This window comes from Balaenoptera musculus, chromosome 11 (genome assembly GCF_009873245.2).
Source record: "Balaenoptera musculus isolate JJ_BM4_2016_0621 chromosome 11, mBalMus1.pri.v3, whole genome shotgun sequence".
NCBI classification, from domain to species: Eukaryota; Metazoa; Chordata; class Mammalia; order Artiodactyla; family Balaenopteridae; genus Balaenoptera; species Balaenoptera musculus.
This window is the reverse complement of record NC_045795.1, coordinates 95986765-96006571: the sequence shown is the minus strand read 5'-3', so window position 1 is coordinate 96006571 and position 19807 is coordinate 95986765. Positions and strand designations below refer to the sequence as shown.

At 50.7% G+C, this 19807-nt stretch overlaps 1 protein-coding gene across 1 annotated transcript; it reads right to left on the bottom strand.

Moving 5' to 3' along the window:
* Window positions 1-5850: 5850 nt before the first annotated feature.
* On the bottom strand, window positions 5851-19204 carry CAV3 (caveolin 3). The gene is made up of 2 exons (XM_036869188.1): window positions 18990-19204; window positions 5851-6601 (listed from the first exon to the last, which is right to left on the bottom strand). The coding sequence occupies exons 1-2, from the start codon at window positions 19101-19103 to the stop codon at window positions 6260-6262; spliced, it is 456 nt and encodes a 151-aa protein (XP_036725083.1). The 5' UTR covers window positions 19104-19204; the 3' UTR covers window positions 5851-6259.
* Between the last annotated feature and the right edge of the window lie 603 nt (window positions 19205-19807).

The following is a 19807-nucleotide window of genomic DNA, read 5'->3' as shown; positions in this document are numbered from 1 at the left end:
GAAGTAAAACTCCTCACAGATGATGTGATTTTGTATATAGAAAATTCTAAGGAATTCATGCACACACAAACCCATTGGAACTAATACATGAATTCAAGGTTGTGGAATACAAGGTCAATACAAAAATCAAGTGTATTTCTTTACACTGGCAATGAACAGTATGAAAATGAAATTAAGAAATAATTTCATTTATAATAGTATCAGAAAGAATAGGAATACATTTAATGAAAGAAGTGCAGGAATTAAATCCTGAAAACTACAAAATATTGTTGAAAGAAACAGAAGACTTAAATAAATGGAAAGACATCCTGTGTTCATGGCTCAGAGACTTAAATATTGTTAAGATAACAATACTCTCCAAGTTGATGTATAGATTCAGTGTAATCCCTATCAAAATCCTAGCTGGCTTCTTTGCACAAATTGCTAAGCTGATCCTAAAATTCACATGGAAATTGCACAAATAATAGAATAGCCAAATAAACCTTGAAAAACAGGGACAGAGTTGATGGATTCACCCTTCCTGGTTCAAAAGTTATTACAAAGCTACAGTAATCAAAAGAATGTGGTATAGACAAAAATACGTATATAGACCAATGTAATGGAATAGAGAATTCAGGTATAAAACCTTACGTTTATGGCCAGTAGATTTTTGACAAGTGTGACGAGAATTCAATTGGGGAGATTGTCTTTTCGATAAATGGCACCTGGACAGCTGGATATCCACATGCAAAAGAATGCGGTTGGATCTCTGCCTCAAACTATATACAAAAATTAACTCAAAATGCATCAACCTAAATGTAAGAGCTAAAACTATAAAAGCCTTAGAAGACAACATAGGGATAAATATTTGTGACCTTGGGTTACGCCATGGTTTCTTAGATAATGACACCCAAAACAGAAGTCAAAGGAAGAATAGATAAATTGGACCTCATCAAAATGGGGCACAAAACTTTTGTGTTTCATAGGTCACTATCAAGAAAGTGATAAGACAGCTCATAGAACGGAAGAAAATATTTGGAAGCCGTATACTTGTATCTAGAATACATCAAGAACTCTTACGATTTAAGAATGAAAAGCCAAATAACCCAGTTTAAAAAATGGGCAACATATTTGAATAAACAAGTGAATAGACATATTTTCGTATCTTCTCCAAAGAAGAGATATAAGTGGCCCATAAGCACATGAGAAGGTGCTCAATATTACTACTCAAGAGGGAAATGCAAATCAAAACCACAGTGAAATAGCACTGCACACCCACTAAGATGGCTCTAATCAAAGATATGGGCAACGATAGGTGCTGGCGAGGATGGAGAGAAATTGGAACTCTCCTCCATCGCTTGTGGGAAGGTAAAATGGTGCAGCCAATTTGGAAAATAGTTTGGCAGTTCCTGAAAAAGTTAAACATAAAATTACCATATGAGCCAGAAATGCTACTCCTAGGTATTTACTCAAGAGAAACGGAAGCATATATACACACAAAAACTTGTCCACAAATGTTTATAGCAGTATAATTCATAATAGCCAAAAATGTAAATAACCCAAATACCTATCAACTGATGAATGGATAAACAAATGTAGTATATCTATACAACGGCACATTATTGAACTATGGAAAGCAAGGAAGTACTGACACATGCTCCAACGTGGATGAACCTTGAAAACATCATGCTAAGTGAAAGAAGCCTTGCGAAAAGCCACATACTACATGATTCCGTTTATATGAAATGCCCAGAGTAGGCAAAATTACCAAGACATATTATACAATAGTGGTTGCCAGGGGCTGGAGGCTGGGGTGGATGGGGAGTGACTGCTAAGCCCCATATGGGGCTTTTTTTGTGATGATGAAAATTTTCTGGAGTTAGTGATGTGCACGATTTTGAGAATATGCTAAAAGCCACTGAATTAAATACTTAAAAAAATGTTTACCAGCTGAATTCAGAGGCAACCAGCTTGAAGGATGCATTTCTTGGAATCTCTTACCTCCCAGAACTTTTGTTTCTCACTGACTCACCATTTCAGAAGAATCCATGGTTTTCTTACTCAGTTTTCCTGCAAGAGATGGTGTTTCCGGTTTCAGCAAAAGTACCAGCAGTGATAATACCTGGTAAACATGTCGTCAGATGTCCTCTCAGCCTTGAGGTACAACATGACCATGTCCAAGAAACACCTTTAGTCGTTAAATACAGGACGTTATAGATCAGAGGTTTTCCGACTGGGACTGGCCAGCTCAGTGGCACTCTGGGGCACTTTTTTTATTTGCACATATATTTTTGGACTCACTGTGACACAGCAAGAGCACTTCCCAAAGCCCCAGATCTCCACACACACTTTCCTCTTCTCCCTCCACACTGCATTGTACACACACGTGCACATACACACGCACACAGTAGAATGAGCTAGCAGGGTCTGGATGTTCAGGGAGAAGAGAGGCATGCACTGAAATGCCAGTGTTCGAAACCCCAGCATTTAGGACAAGATCTTCAGTATACCTGGAGACTGAGAACGATGTCATCTTTGGACCCAGAGGCAGTGCAGTGTTGCTGTGACGGGCGCTTAGTGTCAACACCAGCCAGTCCTGGCTCTTTGGGAAGCTAACAGGATGCTGGTTTGGGGTTCCGTGCCCACATCCAGGACACTGGGCACCCTGGGTGCAAGTGCAGCAGTGGTGGGGTCTTTTGGCATTTGAGCCTCTCTGCTCACCAGCCAGAGACGCCCCATTCTCTGCGGTTCCCAAGGAAGTTGCCATCCTAGCAGCCACCAGAGGCCACTGGGGATCAAGGAGGCAGCCACTCAGTAGATGTTTCTGACCACGGGCACAACCTTGCTGAGAACCCAGGAGCTGCAGGGTTCTTGGGCATCAGAACCAGCTGGGACACTTTCCTCATTCTCCTCCTGTGAAAGCTCTGGTTGGGACCTTGGCTCTCATGATGGCACAGGAGTCTTTTGTAGCCAGTCAGTGACATTTGATTCCAGCAGCGCCCCTGGCTACACGCCCCTCCACTCCCAGTCTCGTCCTGGAGAGTATTTTCACAATCGCTTGCTCTTTCCCCAACCCAAGCCTGGAAGAAGGAGAGTAGGGGTCCAGGACACTGCCTCGGGCTCGGTCGTTTCTGTCCTCCTCTGGACCCCACTCCTAAGGTCCTCCAACCACCTTTGCCCACAGTTTCAGGCCTGTTTACAAACCTAACGCATGCCTAGAGGTGCCGATAAATTGGAGCATGCAGATTTTCTTCCGGAATGTTTCATCGTTCTGATGTTGAAAAGTGAAATGCGAACACTTGAGGACTCTGAGCCTTATCTCTTTAGGCCCTGAAAAAAAGTCTGTCACACCATTTGGTCTCCCTTGGGGGATGGGTCTACGGGTTATGACTGCAGGAAGCTGCCTTTTAAGAAGATCCTGGTTTCAAAGTGCTCGACCTTTTGTGTTTAATTGCGATGAAACGCCCCTAAATGCAAAATGTGAATTCCTCGATTTTGTTCTACTTAGTGACTTTCTGTGGCACCTGCTGTCTGTGCGCATTGGTGAATGATGTGCCCGATAATGAGATGCCTGCTTCATTAGCTGCTTTATAAAAGGTGCACTTAATAAACATATTTTTTTCCATAGATTGCTTTGCCTTCTTTCTTTAGCCTGAGAACAGTGACCATATCTGGTGGCTTACAGACTTGAATTTCTTTGCCGGCTTCCCTTGAATCCCCATAGATCTGTCTGATTATGACACAGGTGCATCAGAGCTGTGGCAGGTGGGGGGGGGGCAGGAGGGGACCTGGTCCCAATCTCTTGGGTCACAGTTACTCTCATTTATCAGAGTTCTGTCGGAAGATGCTCTAAGAGCCAGGAACAAACCTCTTGTACGGTGTAGCCACACCCACCGTGTGCCACTGTCTAACTCCGGACATAATAGGATTCTAGATTGTCACCTTGAAGGGACCCTAAGGCATATTTCTTCAAGTGGGATATGGGGGCCACCTGCAGAATCACAAGTGGTTTTGTGTTTGTTCCTGGGCTCCACTACTGAATCACAACCTGCGTCTTAAACAAGAGTCCCTGATGAGCCAGACGTCACGTATGAGAGAGAGCGGAATGCCACCCCCTCCTCTGGCCCGTTTTCATCACGCCCCCAGCGTGCTGTCCTGCCTGCTACTTTTCGGGGCCGGGGGTCCCCAGAAGGAAAAACACCTCAGACATACATGCATCTAGATGTGTGTCCTTTCTCCAGCCCCATGAGCTTCACGGGGGATGGAGTACCTGCTGTAGCCTGGCCCTTAGAGAAGGAGAGCCAGCTTGAAAAATAGGAGTCAGGGTCAAGTCAGGTCACAGCAAATGCGGCGGTGGTCAAAAGTCTGCGTAACCCAAGATTCCAAGTCTGAAACGGATGGCCTGACAACGTGAGAGACATTTGATGGGGAGGCCCTTTGAGAGGGAGGAAGCGATGTTGGCTTTAAACCCGTCAGCAGGAGGAGCCTGGCCTCTGAGTCCACTTGAGAACATGAAGAGCCCCAGGTAGAGCAGAGAGCAGTGGGCTGGAACCACAGCACGAATGTGGCTAGCTGTGTACCTTTTGGCAAGTCTGCTGACCTCTCTGGGCGGTGACTTCCTTGTTTGCAAAAAGTAAGGGATGCTGATGAAGTGTTCAGGAGGAAAATATACCAATATCTGCAGCTTATTTAAAAGTGCATAAAGAAAGGTGAGATTGGTGGATGATAGATGGATGGAGATGCAACAAAGGAGGAGCAGTAAACTGTGAATCGTAGAGCCTAGATGGCGGGTAGATAGGTGTTCACGGCAAACCTTTTCAACATTCCTCTGTGTTTGAAAATGTTATATGAAGACACTAGAAAAAACGAAAATGGGTAAAAAGAGCTAAAATGGACATGAGAGATGATTTCATGGATGATGAAACTGAGGCCAGAGAAGGCAACTAGGAGGAGAGGCAGAACCAAGGCTGCCTGTGGCCTGTCTCTGGCTCATGTGCGGTTCCCTCTACCTCATTGTCCCCAGGACCCTTGGGCGCATGGCCGGGTGCCAGTGAGGTGATGCCTCTGAAAACAGGCCAAGTGTTTTGGAACCTGAATTTTATGAGACTTAAATGGGTGTTGCATGAAAAAAAAAAGGGTCAAATAGGGTTGGGGGCTATTGGCCTAAACAACTTTTTTTACTGCGGGACTTGTCAGAGCCTTGAATGTACTAATGTCTATTGAAAAATCTCTAAGAGAAATTTGTAGCATTTTCCAAACAAACTTAAGCACAAAAGCCTCCCCCCTCCTTTTTCTGAGGACTTAGTTCTGGATAACACCTTTGGGAAAAGCATCCCTAAAGAATGTAAGATTTCTGGGGGTTTTGTTGTTGTTGTCTTGCTGCTGAGGGTAGGTGGGCAGGAGGTGGGACATATCCTTTCCATTGCCGTTTATTTCCATTTTATTTCCATGGTGAGTCCACATATGCTCGAATGGGGCCTTATGCCATCATCACATCTGCGGGGCTGAGGGTGTACATGCCAAGAGGCAGTGCCAGGGGCTCCGTGTCTGAGCCAAAGGGGAGCTTTGAACCCAGGCCCTGCCCTCAGTGGGGCCCAGGGAGTATCACCTTCCCCTTCTAGCCCAGTGGCCATTTTCTTCTGTGGGTGACCACTGGCTGGCCCAGGGGCAACAGAAATCAATGGGAAATAATCTCCCAAGGAACAGATACCCAGCAAACAAGAATTCCAAGAGAAACCAAAATCTGGTTCTTGCATTTGGCCGAGAGAAGGGCTAACCAGCTTGCCCCTCCTGCTTCTCAGGGCAGGGAAATATATTTTTGGAGCTGGTCAGGACACGCACCCACCTTATGGACACATGCAAAACACAGCATTTCCCAGATGCAGCCGGAAACCCTTTATTGGAGCCACCCTGCTAACGCCAGCAGTCACTGGTGGTTTCCTGGTGGGGAGGGGGTGCGTCCAGGTGGGAGCTGAGGGCTGGGTTATGCCGTTACAGTACAAGTGAATGCAAAGATTTGCGGTAGCTGCCTCTTAGCCAATGATCTTCCCGGCACCCGGTCATGGGGGCATTGTGGTGGGGCAGGGGGCAGAGGGAAGGCCAGTGCACTTCCGTGGCGGGCTGTCTTTTCTCTCCGGCTTCCCTACTCTGTGTGCTCCCGTCTTGGGGGGAAGCAGCGGTCCCCAAGGAGAAAGAGCTTGCCGGCAGCCCCGCAGAGCCCTGCGGTGGGGCCAGCCCGGCCGGGCTCCCCTGCCCCGCCACCCCTGCCGCCCACCCGGCCTCACACTTCTTTCCGCAGCATCACCTTGATGTTGCTGCAGACCTGGCCCAGGGCAGCGAAGAGCGGGTTGCAGAAGGTGCGGATGCAGAGCGAGTAGATGTGGCTGATGCACTGGATCTCGATCAGGTAGCTCTTGATGCAGGGCACCACCGCCCAGATGTGGCAGAAGGAGATGCAGGCGAACAGGAAGCCCCAGAGCAGGGCCAGCGGGACCCCCAGCAGCGTGGACAGCAGGCGGTAGCACCAGTACTTGGAGACGGTGAAGGTGGTGTAGCTCACCTTCCACACGCCATCAAAGCTGTAGGTGCCCACGGGCTCCGCGATCACGTCTTCGAAATCCACCTGCAGGGGTGGGAGGGGGAACCCTCAAGTCACAGCAGCCACCCGCTCCTCAAGCGTCAGAACCCCCTGGGGGGCTTGTTAAGCCAGGCGGCTGGGCCCCACCCCCTGGGATTCTGACCCCGGTGAGCCCAGGGTGGGGCCTGAGATCCTGCGTTTCTGACAAGTCCCGGGTGGTGCTGGTGCTGTCCCAGAGCAGTGAGGCACAGGAGCCGGTCCACTTCTCTCTCTCGTGGGTGGATCAGAGGCCTCCAGGAGCTGAGTAACTTACTTAAAGAAACTAAGTTAGAGGCAGGCCACGAGCCGTGGCTCTGAAATTCTATTATTTTGTGATCCTAGGGAATTGGACAGTCAGTCATCCCGAAAAAATGTACCGGGTGCCTGCCGATAGGATGCTGAACAGGCAAAGTTTCCCGCCCTCCTGGAGCTTACAGCAGGCGCTTACACCACAGCGACCAGTGCTCCGGTAAGGGAAGGACAGGCCGTGCGCACCCACAGGGTGACATTTAACTTCGCCTGAGTGTAAGGCTTCCTGGAGGAGGTGACATCTAGCTAAGCTGATACCTAGAGGTAGCCAGGGGGAGGGAGGAGTTGTGGGCTGGAAAAGAGCGTTTGGGGCACCAGCTGCTACGACCCAGTGGGATAGACAGTGTGTGCTCTTGGGGAGATGTAGGTGCTTCTGGAAGGCCAAGCGCAGACCCAGGCCGGAGGGAGGCTGGAGAGGCCAGGCGGGGCAGGCATGGGGGCTTGAGTGCAATGAGAGCCACTGAGGGCTTTTGCACAGGGTGTGGCTCGGCTGGATCTGAGCTTTTTTTCAGTTGAGGTATAATTGACATCTAATATTATATTCATTTCAGGTGTTCAACATAATGATTTGATTTTGTATATGTTGGGAAATGATCACCGCACTGAGTGTAGTTAACACGTGTCGCCACACATAGTTACGTATTTGTGTGTGTGTGTGTGTGATGAGACCTTTTATTGACTACTCTCTTAGCACCTTTTAAATAGACGCTACATACGGTATTGTTAACTGTAGTCACCACGCTCTACTTTACATCCCCAGGACTTACTTGTCTCATAACTGGAAGTTTGCACCAGTTGAGCCCCTTCACCCACCCAGTTCACCACCCCTCTCCCCGCCTCTGGAAACCACCAGCCTGTCCTCTGCATCTCTGATCTGAGTTTTGAGTGGCTCGTTCTGGCTGCCGCAGCTGGGGTGGTCGGTGGAGTGGATGTGAGGATGCACATGGGGGGCGAGTTGGGAGCCGTCGCTGAATCCCGCCCGGTTTGGGGTCATGGAGGTGGTTAGATGGAGGTGCAGCGGCCTGAGAGCTGCGTTAGGATACGGCACGTGGTGAGGTGAGGGCCGCGTCATCCTGGCCGGTGGAGGCATCTGGGACCTGAGCGCAGCACCCGTGGAGGACACAGGCTTTGCTCTCCCCACGCTGGTCCTGCAGCGACCTCAGACCCTCCTCTGCCGCTGCCCACCCCTCCCCTCCTTTGCAGCTGCGAGGAACGTGGGCCTTCAGAGAATCCTGCTCACGCATCCCGCTGAAATGGTGACTGAGGCCCCATTTGGGAAGACGGAAAAAATAAAAAAGACTGCTTTCAGCCAAGTCACTTAACTTTTCGTTAATCCCTGCTGTGCATTAAGCACCGTCATAGCTACTTTCTCGTATGTGATTTCATTTAGTGGCACTGAGCCTTAGCTGTCTTGTCTGTAACATGGGGTCAGTGTGTTCCTGGGCTGTTTTCATAGTAGTTGGTTGGATGAATGCATGAATGGATCAGACTAATTGGCGGGGGGAGTGGGGACCAGTGATGTCAGAGCTCAAACTTCAACTCCCAAGTGAACCGTTTTCCCACTTTTTCGGGGGAAGGGGATCCTCTCTATGCATAAAGTTATTATTAAAATTACTTTCTCTTATAACATAGCCACATTGCAGAAAATTAAGGGAATAGCAAAAACAAAACACAAGTATCTCCCACTTGTATTTCTCTAGTACTAAAATTATTATTGCTTTGGTGTTTTTCTTTCCAGTGTAACTCTTTTGGTTGGAGGGAGTGGACATGACCATGTTGTATGTCCAGTGTTGAGCCCTGTTTATCTCGTGTGGCTGGATTCTGAGCTCCTGTGCCAGGCCTCAGATCCCTGGGTCCCCCCAGAGACAGCTGAGGATGCAGCCCCACCCTGGGGGTGGTACGTTGATGGGGAGCAAAGTTCACGGAGTGAGATTTCAGGCTGCAGACGATGTTCAAAAGCCTACTTGGGTGGTCAGAGGTCCTTCCAGGACCCGCTCGTAAATCTCAACCTCCAGCTTTCTCTCTGCAGGGGTTTAGCGGAGGTCGCATAACCTGTCATATGGCCCCCTGGATGGAAGGGAAGGGCTGGAAGGAAGAATATGAATATGTTCCTCATCTCCTTGGAAGGATGGCACTTCTTCCTGGAGGGCTTCTTGGAGGTGGAGGTGGTGGCTGTCTGGGAATTTGGGGGACGGGGGGTTTGGAGGCAGAGATGCAGGAGTAGTGTGCTGGATGTTTGGAAAAGAAGGCCCAAGTTGCTTGGGGAACGTCCCATGGCTTTGGAGAGTGGATGGAAAGGGCTGGCATCTTTCTACATCTGGTCTATATGGGCAGAAATCCAGAGCTGCTGTTGCTTTCAGATCCAAGAAGCTGGGGACCGTAGGCCCTGGGGGACCATTCTAACGTTGACCTGGTACATGCACCATGATTGTGGAGATTCAGTCAAACCCCCAGGGCCTGGATCCTGCCGACTGAGGTGTTCTGACCTCTGCAGCCCGCCCCTCCCCTATCATGGCCGTGCCCGGCCTGTGCCTGATGCCTCTAGCACCTGGGCTGGGCTCTGGATCCTGCTGTGGCCCCAGGAACTTGGGCAGCTGAGGGAGGCCTTAGGGCAGAGGCGTGCTCCCTGCCTTTATCCAGCAGGCTCTTGCTCCTTCCTCCTCTCTCCCATTCAGCGCCTGGGGCCTCTACTGCCCCTCCTGTGACTGTTCCTTAGGACCATGTCTCCCCACTCACAGGTGACCCAGCCCTGCCTCCTCACGTCCAGCTGGGCAGACAGGTGCATCTGGGCGTCCTGATTCTAATCTAAGGTCTTCACGCGGCCCCAGCCAGGGTCAGACCCCGGACCCCGAGGCAGATGCCGGCTCTCAGGGAGGGTGACTGTCTCCTCTGAGGTCTGGGCCTTGTTGGCCAGAGAGACCTGCCCCAGGGCAGGGCCCCCAGCCCCTTCTTCACAGCCACCCACTCTGCTCCAAGCAGTCTGCAATTTCCCCGCCCCTCGGCAGCCCAACCTGCTTTGTTCACTTATTTCAGCATATTCCTCCATTCAGCACGTTTGATGATTTGTGTCTGGCCTCTAAGAGGCGACGAAGTGGAAAAGAGCCCTTGACTGAAGTCACACTGCTGAGGTTTGCGTCCAGCTCTGCCTCTTATTGGCTCTGTGACCTTCAGCAAGTGTCTTAGCTTTCCTATGCCTCGTTTTCCTAGCTTGATTTCATTAGGTTTATCGGAGGATTGAATAAGATACGACATGTAAATACTCAGAACGTTGCCTGGCACAGAATCCCTGATCACTAATTGTTAGCTGCTGGTGGCTGTTACAGAGCGCTTTCTTCAACAGGAAGCTAGGGTCCCAAAGGTGGGTTTGCACACCAGTGCAGTTGCTGATCTGATGAGTGACTTTGGCAGATAACCTCTTTGAGCTTCATTTCCTCAACTGTAAAATGTGTTTGCTACTTCTTACAACCTTGTTATGAAGAATAGAAGTAATTTCTTTTCCATCCATCCATTTCCCACCATCTGTTCATTTACCCATCCATCTATCCATTCTCCCGTCCATCCACCCACCTATCTGTCCATCCATGGATCCATCAATCTATCCATATGCATCCATCCATTCATATCCATCTACCCATTTATCGGCCTATCTATCTATCCATCCATCCTCTTATCCATCCATCCATATCCATCCACCAATTCATATCCATCCATCCATTCATCCAAACAAATATTTATTAAGCACCCACTCTGTGCTAGGCACACCTCCTCTTGGGCAATGCTTTGTACAATGCATGGTAGGTGCCCAGTGACAGTAATCGTTTGTTCAATTGCTCTGAAGTTCCTATGAAAATATATCTCAGAAAAGCTGTTGACACCCAGATCGTAAGTACGACAGTTCTCCAGCCTACCTGGTCACAAATGTGTGTGTGCGTGCGTACTCAGCCTGCGCTGGTAAGATGGATGGGGTCCTCTTTTCCCTCCTTTTCTGCTTATGGTAATAATCCTGCCCCCAAGGATCTCTCTGTTATGTCTTTTAATTTTTTTTTTTTTTTTTGCACAAGGCAGAAGCTGTTGTTGCTGGCATTTGAATTATTTCCAGTAATTGCCTTGGGCACTGTGCACAGGGCAACTGCTCCGTTGTCTGTGAATGCGAACATGTGCTCTCAGAGGGACGGGTCGTCCTGGGAGGAGGCGGCCGTTCCTAATCAGGACTGAGCACCGAGACCGCTCTCTGGTCACCGCACTAGTTTGGGGAGATATTTATAAGACCCGGCTGAGGCAGCCCTAGGCAGACGCGCCAGTGTATCAGAGGCGCAAGGTGACTTCACTTCTTGATTCTTTTCCGCCAGTGGAGGGGAGATGGCTGTTTCTGCGAGTGTGCGGCAGGGGCTCGGGCCCTGGGGGAGCCGCAGGGCTCCGTGTGCAGCTGGAGGCGGGGCTGGCGGTGGGAGGGGGAGGAAGGGGCTGCTCGTAAGGTTGGTGCCCCCTTCTCTGGCATATTTATTTTTGGAACAGCAAGAGAGCCAGTTGATTAATCGGAACCGGCCAGCACCGCTCCCGCCGCCGTCCCCAAGAGGGCGGGGAAGCCGCAGGACAGCAGGGCCGGGCGCTGCCAGCGGGTGAGGGGGCGGCCTGACGCCACACCCCCTTCAAAAATGCCTCCCCCGCATTCCTGCGTGACTCAGTCCTTGGGCATCCAGGGCGCTGCGCAGTTCAGACAGGCGCTCTGTGGGTGGGGGGGGAACGGCTCTAGGCCGGGGACAGATATCTGGGTCCAGTTTCCACTTGTCCAGCGAGTCACTGTGTGATTTGGGGCCTGGTGCTTGCCCTCTCTGGGCCTCTGTTTTTTGTTTGTTTTCAGTTTTTTGTTTGTTTGCTTTAACTCTACCGAGAGGATTGGACCAACATCCCTAGTGACACGGAGTTAGTTTCAGAGTCAAGACCCAAAGGAGTGGCTTAGCTTTGTTGGGTCTTGGTTTTCTCACCTATTACCTTGCTATTTAAAGAGTGGTCCACAGCCACTGCCCCCTTCCCAACAAGGCAAGTACAGAAGTTGAGAGTAGGCATTCGGAAATAGTCACAGTGATTTGAGCCAATAATTTTATGTCTGTTGATTCTAATAATAATAAAAATTGGAGCTTACATTGTCAATGCCTATTTTTCACCTCATCTCTCTAGTAGTTAATCTTTGTTAACTTTTGCAAACTATTGGTGTACAACAGATTGGAATAATAATAATAATAAAACTGGCCTTTCACCCAAATAGCCTGAGAAGCACTGGCCTGTAAAGTTAAAGCTAAGATGAGGTGATAGCTGTAGAATAGCTGAGAAATGACAAAGCTCTGCTTCATGTGTTATAATTGGTAATAACGTGAAAAGATGCTCAACATCACTAATGATCAGAGATATGCAAATCAAAAGTACAATGAAGTATCACCTCACATCAGTCAAAATGGCCATCATCAAAAAGTCTACAAACAATAAATGCTGGAGAGGGTGTGGAGAAAAGGGAACCCTCCTACCCTGCTGGTGGGAATGTGAATTGGCAACAGCCACTATGGAGAACAGTGTGGTAGTCCCTTAAAAAACTAAAAATAGTGCTACCATATGATCCAGCAATCCCACTCCTGGGCATATATCTGGAGAAAACCATAATTTGAAAAGATACATGTACCCCAGTGTTCACTGAAGAACTGTTTACAATAGCCAGGACATGGAAGCAACGTAAATGCCCATCAACAGAGGAATGGATAAAGAAGATATGGTGCATATATATTGATACAATAGTATATTACTCAGCCATAGAAAAGAACAAAACGATGCCATCTGCAGCAACATGGATGGACCTAGAGATTGTCATACTGAGGGAAGTAAGTCAGACCCAGAAAGACAAATACCATATGATATCGCTTATATGTGGAATGTAAAAAAATGGCACAAATGAACCTATTTACAAAACAGAACTAGAATCACAGATGTAGAAAACAATCTTATGGTTACCAAGGGGGAAAGGGGGCAAGGGATCAATTGGGAGGTTGGGATTGACATATACATACTACTATATATAAAACAGGTAGCTAATAAGGACCTACTGTATAGCACAGGGAACTCTACTTAATAGTCTGTAATGACCTATATGGGAAAAGAATCTAAAAAAGAGTGGATGTGTGTATATGTATAACTGATGCACTTTGTTGTACACCTGAAACTAACACAACATTGTAAATCAACTGTACTCCAAAAAAATTAATTTAAAAAAATAGAATTCTATACAATCTGGGGTAACCATAGTAACGCCCACAATTTGGCCCTTGTAGGTGTCGGTTTCTGGCCATGTGTCTTATATCCAGCATTTCGCCCAGCCTGTAAGGGACAAACAGGGGTGGAGCCCACGTTGACCTGACATCAAAGCCTGAGCCTGAATTTCCCCTGCTGTCTCCCTGATCAGGGTCATCGCAGGACTGGGGACCTCAGCAGGAGGTGAGGCAAGAACGCAACACAGGCTGGTTCTGAGGGCAGGAAGAGGGGAGCCAGGGATTAGTGGGATCTTGGGGTCCAGGGCATCCTACAGGGGGTGCCTGGGGCACCTGGCCTGGAGGTAAGGACACTTGGGTTCATATAAAGGAACTGTGAAGAGACCAAGGTAACGGAGGGTGACCGGGGTGGTGGGGGGGTGAAGAGAAGGGATCCACCAGAGGAGCCCCCATCAGATCTCAGTGAGCCTTGTCCTTGCCCGTCTCTTCCTTTCCCTCCCTGCCCCCTTAGTCTGTGCCTTCGGGAAGGCTGGTGCGGTGGACTGGAGAGCAGTAGGAACGGCCCTGGGTTGAGCTGTAGGCTTGGCTGTGCACCAGCTTCTGGGGGGAAGTTAGCTAGTCTCCAAAGATGACCCCAGATTGGTCATGCCTCTCAGCACACAGTCTCAGCCCATAGCGAGTCTGGACTTGCCCTGTGACTCGCTTTAACCACCAGAATGCTGTAGAGGAGATGCTGCTGCAGCTGCATGAGAGGCCGCCAGTGAGACCAGCAGAGCTGCCCAACTGAGGCTGCGCAGCCCACAGAACTGAGAGAGCCTCAAAGGCTTGCTGCTTTAAGCCATCGAGTTTTAGGGTGATTTGTCACGCAGCAGTGGATAACTGATACGCTGTGTCTTTAGGGGAAACTGGTGACAACTCTGGACTACAGGTTTATCTTCTATAGGACAAGGGGGACTTGTTTGTACTTTAAAGTACAAAACATTCACCGGCCCTGCCTCGTAAAATTTCTGGTGGCAGGGCCCAGAAATCTGCATTTTCACAAGCTCCCCAAAAAAGTGGCCGTTTTTAAAAACTCTAGTTGATACACAGGAGTCCCCATAACACTGAGTTGTAAATACCTCAGTGTGAGTTAATCCAGGGTATAGCCCTTCTTAGAGGTACTTGCCAGGGGTACTTTCCAAAATGAAGGAATTGCCAATGTGGAATGCCTGGCAGGTCATGACCGTTCCTAATTCAGCCTCAACCTGCCCCTTCTGCCTCCTCTCCCACAAATTCCCTTTCAGATGCTCCTAGTCCCATTGTTCGCCTGCAGACAGCATAGCAAAGAGGTTTCGCCTGTGTGCCAACTCAGCCTAGCTGATGGTCCATGGCTTCCTGGAAACGTGCTGTGATCCATTAGTAATGTCTGCCACGGACACAGGCAGGGGAGTGGCAATACCCGTTCCTCACGTTTTCCGACTCTGCCCATCATTCTTCTCTACGTTGTGGCCTTTGCTTATTTTGTTCCCTCTTCTTGGAAAGCCTGATGCCCCCTTTCCACATTTTACATTTTTCTTATTATTTATGCACCTTGGATACCACCTCTCCATGAAGCTGGTGCCTGATTTTCCCAGGTGAAAGTAATGTCTTCCTCCTTCCCCTGACCCTTCATCTGGCACTGATTTAAGGCATTTAGCACCTCCTCCAGTGCATTCTCATTTTTTCTAGTCTCATCTTCTCTGTCTGTTGGAATTCTTGGATTCTTGGAATCTGTTGGATTCTTCTCAAGAGGAAGCACCAGGTCAGTTTCATCTTTGTGAAGCAGGGTGTCCAGATGGGCCCACACTGGCAGCAGAGTTTGGAGACCTTGGGGGAAGGAGGGTTACTGGGTCCTCTGGGTGTTTGTTAGCCTAAGCTGAGAGGCAGAAGCTGCTGTCTCTGTGCTTTTCTGAAGGGGGAGGGTCTTGTGGCAGATGTGGGTTGGAGGTAGGTGGGAACTAGTGTCATGGGCTGGGGTCAGGTCTCTCCCTCCACCCTGTTTGAAGGGGCCGGCTCTGAGTGCCTGAGGGGAGAGTGGTTGAAACCAGAAGCTGAAGGACCTGCCTGACGCTTGGTTCAGGTGTCCCTCCTCTAGGGCCTGGCTGCCTAAGTGTGAGTTGGGGAGGGGGAGGGGTGTCGATGAGAAAGCCCTGAGACCTCTCACAAATAACTGGTGGACTTCGGGGTGGGACTGGGGGCCTGCAGGAGTGCACGGGGAAGGGGCTGGAGGCTTTGCAATCTGGGTCTGAAGGGAATGGTGTCCTCACTGACCAGCTGGAGTGCCAGGGACCGCTGGCTTCCTTTCCCTCCCCCCGAGAGCCTAGCACGGGCCCTACGCGCAGTGGGTCTCACTTGCTCATTGCCATGTCGTCTGCGACAGCACAGTGCCTGGAACGGAGCAGGCGCTCAGGAATGACTCGTGGAATCGATGTTCCATGAGTGGTGGTGATGGTGGGGGTGAAGGGAATGAGGCGAGCCTCCCCTCTGCCCAGGCCCAGCCCGGAGCTTGGAGACTACAGTCAAGTCTGCTGGGCTGTGCAGGGCTCTCCCTCTGCTGTTGGCACTCACTTTCCAGCCTGGGTTCAAGGGTAGCACCAGGCCTTGCTCAGGGAAGTTTGGGAAAGTTTTGACTCTAGAAATCCAGAGGGAGCACCTCCTTCTGCTGAGGGTCAAATCCAAGGACCTGGTGGGTGCGTCTCCTGCTCTTCACCCTTGTCTTTTCTGTGTGAAACCTCAGCAGCTGGCGGTGGAGGGAACGGGTCTCCCTCTTCTCCACCCGGCCTCTGTCTACACTAGGGACTCAGGCCCAGAGAGGGAAAGGGATTTGCCCAGCATCACACAGCAAGTTAGAGTCAGGACTGGGAGTAGACTTGGGTCTCTATAGCCTGTCTTATTCTACTGTCTTACGGCGTCATCCTCACACACGTGAAGCCTGTTACCACATGTGACACCACCCCGACGGGAGCCTTTCCAGCCTTCATCTTGGCCTGACCTTGTTTCTCTTCCTCTCCATCTCTGTCCTCCTCACCCCCTCGGTCCCTTGTCCTCCCCCCCCACCCCGGTCCTTTCCCTGGTCGATGAAAGACATCCAGGTGACCCGAAGGCCAGCCTGTTCAGATGGACCTCTCTCAGCCACGCTCTCTCCCATTTCTTCCTTTTCTGCATTCTTTCACATCCCATTACACCAACCTGAAGTCTTCTTGAACCTGTCTGTGGTACTTATCTGGTTCTGTTTTAGAATCCCTGTTCTAAATTTCAAAACGTTTTCATCTCTCACTCATTAAAAATGAAAGAAAAAGTCAAATAAGTTCCCAAACCAGGGAATGTCCAGTAAATATACCAAATAATCATCTCCTCTCGACAAGAACATTTGTGGGCCTTTTGCTTCACCTTTGAGGCATGGTTTTCTGGGGCTCAGGGCCTCCAGGAGAGGGTAGCTCCCAGCCCCCTGGGAGGCTGCATAAGCAGCTGCATCTGTGTGGCCGCCCCCATCCCTCCCTTGGATTATAATCTGGGCCTCGAGCCTGGAGCCAGCTCACTCCTGGCTCACTGGGACCCGAGAGCCTCTCTCCACTTGTCACCTGCTGCGGGATCCTGCAGAAAACACGTTCTCCCTTAGGGTCCTCTTTTGCATTCCCGCAGCCAGCTAGGGCCCACCAGAGGGGAACCTGAGTGTCAGCGCTGGCCCTGGCTTAGCTCTCTTGTCCTGCAAGCTCCTCCAGGCTCCTAATCAGCTCACATTTGCACACCCTTGCTGTGTGCCAGGGACTCTGTTAGGCACTATCAAACCTCTTATCTCATGCAATCCTCTCGTTCTATTTCTATTGCACAGCGCTGCTCTGAGATCCATTTACCCCGGGGGAGTACATTATGCTCGTTTTACAGGGGGTCCAGTGTCTTTGTTTTTAAGTAGAGGAATCTGGATTTGAAACCACATTTGTTAGTGTCAAGTCTGGGACCATTCCCTCTAGATCACACTGCACAAACCACCACAAATACTGTTTGACGTTTGTATGGTGCTTTTCAGTTTGGAAAATTCATGCCCTAATTTTGCCGCACTTCCCAAACTGTGCTGTGATGACCCTCTCTGCACCACAAATGATATTTATAAATACAGTAATAGCATAATGTGAGCTGTTGCAGGGAAATGCCCTGAGTGAAGTGAGGGCACAGAGGAGGGAGCTCCCGATTGCTTGGAGGAGTTGGGGAAGGCTTCCTGAGCAGGTGACGTTTGCATCAGGTCTCGAAGGCCGGGTGGGCGTCCACCGCGTGGAGGAGAGGAGGCCAGGTGCTGGCAAAGACACAGGGGTGTGTTCTGGCTGGTGTGGCCAGCTCCTGGCATGGGGGCTGGGGGTGGAAGAGGAAGGTGGGGGCCAGACGTGCTGGGGTTCGAATGCCATGGGGGGACGTTAGACTCATGCAGCATGGGAGGTGTCCCCCTGAAGGTGACCACGCAGGGCTGTCCTTTAGAACGAGCCCTTAACCCCGCTGTCTAACCCAGTGGCCTTGAGCTGTGTACGAGCACTTGACCTGTGGCTAGTGCAACTGAAGGATTCTAAATCGTGTTTAATTTTAATTAAAAATGTAAAAACTGATAGTTAACTCTGTGATTGGGAAACTTGTAAGAATGTTTGGCACAGCTTGGGTTTGTGAATCAATTTTCAACTGTTCATTTTATGAAATCTCGAGACAGAGGGTTTCTCATAAAAACTTTGGAGTCTGAACTGAGATGCATCCCACGTCTCAGATACACACTAGATTTTGAAGATGAAGAAAGATTATACAGTTGTTCACCAGTAATTGTTTTGTAGTGATTACACGTTGCAATGATACTGTTTTGGACATACTGGCTTAAATGAGAAATGTCATGAAAATTAACTTTACCTGTTTGATTTTCCTTTTTAAAGTCATGGCTGCTAGAAAACTTAAAATGACATAGGGTGATTGTATAACGGGTCGCATTACATTTCTACTGGACACCGCTCCGCTGGTCTGTGATTCTGACGTATTCAGAGCACCCGGGAGGCCCCCACACCTGCCCTGTTAAAGGCCCTTCCAGTGACTTTGATGCTGGCTGGTGGGTGCCCTGCTCCCAGGAATTCTGCTGCAGTAAGACCCCCGCGGCTGCCGGGTGGAGGCTGGACTGAGGCGCGGCCCTGGAGGCACCCAGGCTGCTGATGGCATCGGGTGAGGAAAGAGCCCTGACTCAGGCATGGCCGCGGGGGAGACTCCCTGAAGGCAGGCTAACCCTCATACAAGATTCCCTTTCAGGGGTCCCGGTGCCCTCTGAGAGGCCTCTGGCCTGGCCTGGCTGCTGGACCTGCGTCAGGCCAGGAGCAGGCATGAGTGCTGGGTACGGCCCCCCAGCCTGGGGCAGCGGGGGCCCCTGCGAGGGCCAGCAGCCCTGCCGGAAACCGCCCTCTGGGGATTAACCCCGCGCCCACTGTGGAGACCGCAAAATGCCCCCGGCATGGAAAGGGCCCAACTTGGCCACCTCGTCTGTCCCCAGCCGAGGGCCAGGAGCACATGGGAAGAGCTACAGAGTTGTAAAGTTTCCTTTGCGACTCGCCTGCCCCGCCCCGGTCGATGGTCCTGTATGTGCAGCTGATTCTTTGCTCTTGTTGACACTAAAGGCTCTTTGGGGGTACAAGCTGGTTTGTGGGGCGGGGCGGGGCGGTGGGTGGGATTTGGAGAAGACAGAGGAACAGGTCTCTTTTCAGGGAAGCCGATTGCGCGGGAGCAGAGCCTGCCCCTTCCAGCCCCAAGCTGACACCCTCCAGGCGGGGGGCGCCGGGGCAGGCCCTCGAGCCTACCTTCACTATGTCCTCGTTAATGTTCTTGGGGTCCCGGTTCACCAGGTCGATCTCCTTGAAGTGAATGTCCTTGATGATCTGGGCCTCCAGGTCTGTGTGCTCCTCGGCCATCATCGTGGAGCTGGGTGACCTGCGGGAGGAGATCGGAGCCGTGTGGCCAGCGGGGCTGAGAAGACCTGGGGCAGGGACACCAGTGTCCCCAGACTTGTGCCCCTGGTGGCTAAATAGGCCCCACCCAGCGTGCCGGCTGACAGCTGTCCCGCATAACTTCAGCCTGCCGCTGGCTCAGGGCTCCGGTGGCAGGCCTCCAAGCTAAAATTAAGACTGGAGCCCTGCAGGAGGGCCCAGCGCTCCTTAAAGGGGGCTGCACGGGCGCTGGGCCTCATGCACGAGCCAAGGGCCTGGTGTCTCCTGGCGCCCCCGTGGTCGGCTGCTGCTGTGGGACCCTGGTATTTGCGTTTGGGCTCCTCTGGGAAGGGGGTGGGCTCAGCCCCCAGCTCAACCTCTTGCTGGGTGTGTGAGCTTGGGCACACCTCGCCTCTCCGGGCCGCCATGTCCCCACCTGTACAATGGGGCCATAATAATAACGATCGGGGCTCTGCCTACCCTCGTGGAAAGGAGGAGATTAACTCGTGGGAGAAAAGGCTTCAGAACAGAAATGCTCTCTGGTGGGGATTCTCGTTGGAGCAGTTGGTACCTGCCCTGCTGTTTGGTGGCCTGAAGCAGGGCTGAGGTTTTTCCCACTTCTAAGGTTTCCCCTGGAGGGGTTGATGGACTGTGGTGTGGGGTAGGTCTGGGGCTGAGACTGGGGGGGAGAC